The 7,067-nt window shown below is 37.8% G+C and overlaps 1 protein-coding gene across 2 annotated transcripts in view; it reads right to left on the bottom strand.

Moving 5' to 3' along the window:
* Positions 1-993: 993 nt before the first annotated feature.
* The window catches only part of SNX14 (sorting nexin 14), a 55,978-nt gene continuing 49,904 nt past the window's right edge, over positions 994-7,067 (bottom strand). For both annotated transcript variants that reach the window (XM_066994571.1, XM_066994572.1), the window contains 5 exons: positions 6,838-7,002; positions 5,679-5,774; positions 4,813-4,904; positions 4,588-4,644; positions 994-1,635 (listed from right to left, as the gene is read on the bottom strand). In XM_066994571.1, the coding sequence (XP_066850672.1) occupies positions 1,597-1,635; positions 4,588-4,644; positions 4,813-4,904; positions 5,679-5,774; positions 6,838-7,002 (449 nt within the window). In that variant the 3' untranslated portion in view covers positions 994-1,596. The remainder of the gene's footprint in view (positions 1,636-4,587; positions 4,645-4,812; positions 4,905-5,678; positions 5,775-6,837; positions 7,003-7,067) is intronic.

Below are 7,067 nucleotides of genomic sequence, written 5' to 3'. Positions count from 1 at the left end.
TTAAGACAGTTTTATATAAAAGATGCTCAAATTTACACCTTATTCCAAAGACCAAAGCACAGGACTCCTGAGCATTACCCTGTATCAGCAATGTTCACAGAGAATGTCAGATATACACACGTTGATTCCTGCAGCACTATGGAGTCCTTTAAAAGTTGGCCAGTAATGAGGCTTTTTACAGCATAACCTGGCTTTATCATAAGTGTGATCGTAATTCAAAAGCCTATATCCTACATGGGGAGGCTAAGCTTAAAAAACACACAGTTGTAAGAGGCAGGCTAATCAGCATAAAGTCAGAAGTAGGATGAAATGCTAAGTCTACATTTCTGACCTTTTATCAAGGAATGATTGCTTATAAATTACTATAAACAATGCTATTTTTTAAAGATAATTTCCATTCAGAATTTTGACATCAACATACCTCCCTATTGTTTATTGCTGTATTAAATCGATGTGCATAATTTTGAATAAACCTACTTTGATTTTCTGGAAAGCAAATTACACTTTTTTCAAGAGTCATGCTACTCACTTAAATTCAATGCAAAATTTCAAGACATCATTAGTTTTCACATAAATTCAAGGGTTGCGCATGAAAAGATTTGGGCTACACAGTTGCATTAAATAAGCTTCATTAGAACAGGGAAACAAATAACAGCTGACCCTGACACAGTACCAGTTCTAACGCGGCACTGATGATTTGTCAAATCTAGCTCCTAAAGTTATCAATTTACAGAATGGTCTTCCCTAAATCAACATAAAACCAGTAACAGAGACTACATTTATAGACTGAGCTGTACCTGCACATTTTGTTTTTTGTTTTGTTTAAAAAAAAGTTACAACTCCTCCTTTTGTATACGCAGAGGGAAATAACACCTCTACCTTCTTTTGGCAAACAGAAGGAAAAAGTACACAAAAGCAGTATAGACAGTTAATGCAAGTTGTATAGACAAAGAACACTAATGCTGCATTAGATAAATTTGGCTTGTTTGTTAAAAAAAAAATAGGGAGTGTGTGAAAAGAAAAATCTCAAGGAATGTCTACTAACATATTTCTGTGGTGTTCTGTGAGTAAAATTTCTTTAAAATCTACGTATAAGTACTTTTTAAAGTGTCTTTTATAAAGGCTGAGCCGACCAATTAAGGTTTACAGGAAAAAATCTTCCACACATTTTTGTGCTAATAAATGTTTAGAAAACAGTAAGAACAGACTCATATATACTTTTTCTAATCCTGTGATCCTAATCCATTTTTCTAAATGTCCCTAAAGGAAAGCAACAATTATTACACTTTTAGCAAAGCTAAAAATGTAGGCTGGTCTCTTATTTTATACCATCCTGTACTTTCACATGCAGAGGTTCGGGGGGAAACAAATCTGCTTACTGATAGCAGCTAAGTAAATTTAAATAAAAAGTACAGATATATTATTTACTTGTAATTGTTATTAAATTTTAATGTCTTTATTGCATAAAGAGGTTTTTAGAACTTAGATTTTATGTTATTTACAAGAAAATATACAATGCAAGGTTAAAATATCACATGTCCGTTATGTTAGTGCACAGCAGATGCTTCCGCCACGTGTCCAGCAAGGTCCCTGCATTCACATCCAACATGACACAGAGCTAGCTTCCTTTAGACCCTGTTAAACAGTAATCAAAACAAAAAGAGTTAACTATGATAACGCATATTTACATATGAAAGGCTGATCTGATGTGCAATGATTAATGATATTTGAAAACAACCACTAGAAATCAGAGATAACAGAAACGAAGGCTACTGCTTTCAGGTTTTTATTACTATTACTTGAAAGAGAGATGTTATTCCTTCTCTGGAATTTCTTACCTCCTCCATTCTTAAGTGCTAAATACAGTTTTCCTAATGCAGCAATTTTCTGCTCTGGAAGTGGCACTGGCACATTTTTGCAACTGGATTTCTTTCCTTGCTCTGCTAGGAAAGCTTCTCCTGTCTCAGCTTACCCTTTATCTCATATCCTGTCTGAACAGACTTCCAGGGGACTGGCTGTATTGTTGTATCAAAGGCAAAACATAAAAGTGCTTTTCAGTTCTTATCGTTAGAACTGGTACACTTAGGCATGCTGACATTAAACACAGCGTATCTGTAGTGATCCACTTCATATCTGCGTTCGTACATATAGTAGGATTTGACTTCAAGATGAAGTCAAGATGTAATCTCCAGAGCGGGAAGTAGGTTGACATCCCCCCCTTAACAGAAATCTTCCCATTTCTCCTGTTGCTGTTGCCCCTGTTGAATGCGCAGTGCTCAAAATAAAACTTCCAGGATGCCCCAATTTCTCTTTAAATGCTTACCGAGTTCAAATATTTTCTGTTCCTCACTGTAACTATGAACATACATTGAAATCATGCAACTCAAGAAGGACCAATCTGCTCAACAGAGAGAGCTAAGTCACTGGGGTCATTTTTTTCCCCAATAGGACTGATAACTAAGTAAGAACCAGCCATTAATTTTAACCATAAGAACCAGCCATTAATTTTATACTTGCCAATCAAAGCTGTTTGGAGGAAACTATTTTCTTTCTAAATGGCTTCACAGTCAGCTTGCAGTGATTTGGGAGAAATTATATTTTGAACTGAGGGCTTCACATGAAAAGCACTGCCCTCCACCCATCCTTTCTCTCCCCCTTGCATTTCCCTTTTCATATTGATCCTCCCTCATCTGCCTCACTTAGTCCATCACAGTCCTACAACCCTCACTACTACACAGGCAAACATCATGGAAGTGATGACCCTTCTTCTGTTTTACTCTTGGCACATCCAAAATGGAAAACTGCTGAAGTTCCTGGTTGGAGTATCTTCTTTTCCTTCCCCCTACTGAAATCTGGCCCAGCAAATACTCTCCCTGCTCCCATCATCAGCTTCAGCGAGGCGGGACATGCAGAGCCCAGGCCTCAACACTTCTGGTTCACTAGGACCAAAGGTAGCATCAGAAGTCCCTCCTTGCCAGGTGGTTTTCTGTAACACTGCAGAGCAATCAAGCAGTGGCACGCAGTTACTGGGAACGAAAGGATGGATTAAGAAATTGTAAAAACCTTAATCCCCATTTAAATCGAATAACCTTTTCTTGTTTTGTTTTCAAATAAAATAAAATATTTTCCCCCATTAAATATATACACTGTTACAGAATCACAGAATGGTTGAAGTTGGAAGGGGCCTCTGGAGGTCTTCCAGTCCCTTCAGCACCTTGGTGGCCCTCTGCTCAACTCCTTCCAGTCTGTCCAGGTCTGTCCTGTACTGGGGGGTCCAGACCTGGACCCAGCACTCCAGGTGGGGCCTCACCAGTGCTAAGCAGAAGGGAAGGGTCACCTCCCTTGACCTACTGGCAACGCTCCTCCTAATGTGGCCTGTAATACCATTGGCCTTCTTTGTAGCAAGGGCACGCTGCCAGTTCATGCTGCAGTCGGCACCCATCAGGACTCCCGGGTCCTTTTCTGCAAAGCTGCCTTCCAGCTCGGCAGTCCCCAGCATGTGCTTGTGCACGGGGTTGTTCCTCTATTGATCCCTGGAGTACCCTTCTGGTTACTGGCCTCCAATTAAACTGCTGATCATCACCTTCTAGGCATGACCGATGCTTTAAAGATTATTTAAGTACCTAACACAAAGCCTTTAACTTTTTTCCAGCACTAACTGAAAATAAATTAACGTTCCTATAGATACACTGTTAGCTGCTGAGGTACAAAACCAGTTCACTGCAGTAAAACAACAAGGCTAAGTCAGGCCTTCCAATGCAGCACACAAGTCACTAGGCTACTTCCTTATTTGCCTGGTTGGTTGGATCTTCTTTTGTTTGTTCTTAACTGTTTGAACACAGCCATGAATAGGCCAGCTAAGAGCTGATGCACAAAGTAGGCTGAACAGGCTAAGCTGCTCTCCTTTCAATGAAAACAACAGAAGGTGCCCTAGCTTGTTCTGACATTTATCATTTCTTTCTGTTTACTATGCAAAACAAATCACTGCTGGCACTCCTGCAGTTCTCGGACGCAGGGTTCATGCAACAAAAATCTGAACGATAAATAAGGTGGGGTTTTATTGTTTTTTTAAATGAGATGGACCACAAACCTAGTGATATGCATTTATATAGAATTTGCACAACACAGGATGCTTTCTGCTTTATCTGGATAGTGGAAGTTGACATTGCAGTGAGCAAACTTTGGGTAAGAAACCCTTCTACTAAATAATCTCAAGAAAAATGCTGAAACTCAATCTGAGCTCTGCATACAGAACTCACTTCCTAAAGACAGAAAATGCATGAAATAGAATGGAGGCAATCAAAAAGAAATGCATGGAGATCCTGGCAAGTGATTACTCTGCCCAATTGTACTGAAAGGCACCCTTACTGCATGCCAGGTGAATGGGCCAAAACAGATTTGCAGAGACCTAATTATCAGAAATGTAAGTAATCCGAATTTCAATGATTTCAATGCATTAGTAAAATACATATTTTCCACCAAATATTTAAACTTATTACAAGAGAACAACAGAAAAAATGTAGCAATGACCAATGAGCAATAGTAGCTTGAAGAAATCTGCAATTCTTGAATAGAGTTAGTACATACCTTACTTAGCTCTGGGAAGAGTTCTTGAATCCCAATATCCAACAGAACGTAAGTTAACTGAAAGAAAATAAAGCAAATAGCTTCAGCCAACCATGAAGAATATGCCAAGGCAACGTTACTGCTTTTTGTCTTTTGCACTGAATGAGTCAGTCCTCTGCCATAGCCATTCATTCATTTTAGGAAATGCTCTACCCAATGGAAAGTTTCTCAGGTGTTGCAAGTTACCTGTTTGTTGAGCACTGGTTGTTGCATGCCATCAAACAGAAGCCTGATGCCTTCGTATTTAGCTTCTTCCCCAATGCACTTGCCGATTAAATCTAGGCCAGATACCACCAACAAATACACAAGTCACTGGAAAGCACTGCAAAACAGCTGTACTATGCAGTTTGTAGTGTAGCACCTGGTTAAGTAACATCCCCTGCACTAGTTTCAGCTGACATAAAAATAACTCCCTAATTCCATGTGAGGGCATTTTTCTTGAAGTTCAGCAATATAAAAAAAATGTTTTTAATTAAAGAGAATTCAAGTTTTATCCCTCTAAAGTAGTCAACAGAAAAAAACACTTATCTGGTTCCTCCTTTTCTTAACCCCCATTTTCAGTGCTGCAAACTTAAATAATTATTACACTTTTAAAATTTCAACCTATTGTCCGAACACTTTGTTTAATGCACAAGCTGGAACTTTTAAATTACTTCCTGAATAACCCAGAATATTGGCCCCTCTTCTCTAGTTTATACAGTGTAAGTAGAGTTCAGATTTATCTCATGGCTTCTCAGTATCCCTTTTTTAACCTGATCTTCATCTGGATAAAATACAAAGCACACGAGCATTCTAAATATGAAGAAATTACAGTTTTAAGCACATTTGTAAAGTTCTCATTTATGTCTTTACGAATGACTACACTACATACAACATTACTCAGTAACAGTGAGGTAAGTGATGAAACTGAATTCTTTAACAGTATTCCAGTCAACTCAAACCTCAGCAGCAGAGGAATTATTTAATTTTGAAAGCTAATGTTACTGTATTCGGGTTGTACGTATGTTTGAACAGTTAACCATATTCTTCTAAAGAGCCGTTAAATAAATAACCTGGAATGTATCTCATCATTTCTTCAAAAGTCTGCTTTGCTCGCTTCTGTTTATCCTGGAGAGAGCGAGGTTCAGTATTCTCACAGAACACAGCATCTGCAGCAAAGACACATTGAAGAAACTGTCTTTAGGCAGCTTTTTATCACTGGCATAAAAAATTGTTTTGGATAATGGCTTCAAAGTTGAACTTCTTTTCTGTATGATCTTAACTGGAAGGGAATTCTAAGCCTTGCCAGATAACAGTCTTTTGATTACATTAGCCTCATCAAATCCATAATAACCACCTGCTTGAAGGATAATAATCTTTTGCCTATTTGTTTCCATTCTTTTCAAATTTTTAAAGCATTATCTTCTAGGTTTGGATCAATTCTACTTTAAGTTAGTTATAATCCCCTTACTTACAATCTTCCTTGCCCTTTCAAAATTATAAGCAGTATTTACCTAAGGTACTGTCTCAAACTGTCCAAAATTTCAGATTTACCTAAGAATGAAAATAATTATTGTTCATCAGAAATATTTGGCACTCAGTTTTGGTTTTAGACTCTGAAAGTCTTACTCTTTTTCTTTTTTGTCTTTCACAAGATTTCTTCTTGGTTTGATATGGACAGGGCAGGTCTTGATTCCAGAGCTTTGGCCACATTTCATGTAGCTCAGACTGCGGTCAGATTACACTTCTCTGCATTTGAGAGCTTGTGTGCTGTTTTGTTTTATTTTTATTTTTCAAATCTCCCTCCACTTCCCTTATTTGAAAGTCAAAAGCACTCAAGCCCTCTCAAAAGTCACCACAATAAAAGGAACAAAAAAAATTAATGATAATGCAACACAAGTAAAAACTAACTTAAAGGAAGCATGAACCATTCGCATACTGACGTATTAACCCACCTTTCTTCTCTTTTTCTTGTTCTTTGCACACCTCAGCAAATAACTATTCATAGTACTTTTTTTTCCCTGTAATCACGATTGACAGGCAACATGGCTAACTTTACATTTTTCAGCAACAAACTTTTGGAATCTTTTTATAGGTCCACTTGATTTTTTGAAGTTCCACTGCTTTAGTCAGGAATTACAAAGTTTAGTATGTGGTAACTTAACAGAAGAGAATTCAATTATCATCAAATTAAAGCAACGCTTCTACATCAAAGACGTAACCGTTACTAACCTCTCAGCAGTGTTATCAGAGAAACCAAACGGTGTTCCTGAAATAGCTGTTCCAACTTATAATGCAAGTAATAGTCTGTGTACAGTTCCAAGGTATTTTTGAAGAGAATTCTTCCTCCCATCAAGAGATGATGCAGCCAGTCAGGAACGTGGAAAACTACCCTACCTGCAAAGTTACGGTAACAAATATTTATATGATTCTCCTAAAAGAAGAAAAAAGATTGTAAACTA

Source organism: Anser cygnoides, chromosome 3 (assembly GCF_040182565.1).
Source record: "Anser cygnoides isolate HZ-2024a breed goose chromosome 3, Taihu_goose_T2T_genome, whole genome shotgun sequence".
NCBI lineage: Eukaryota > Metazoa > Chordata > Aves > Anseriformes > Anatidae > Anser > Anser cygnoides.
The sequence above is the reverse complement of the archived record's forward strand: the minus strand, read 5'-3'. Positions and strand labels throughout refer to the sequence as shown.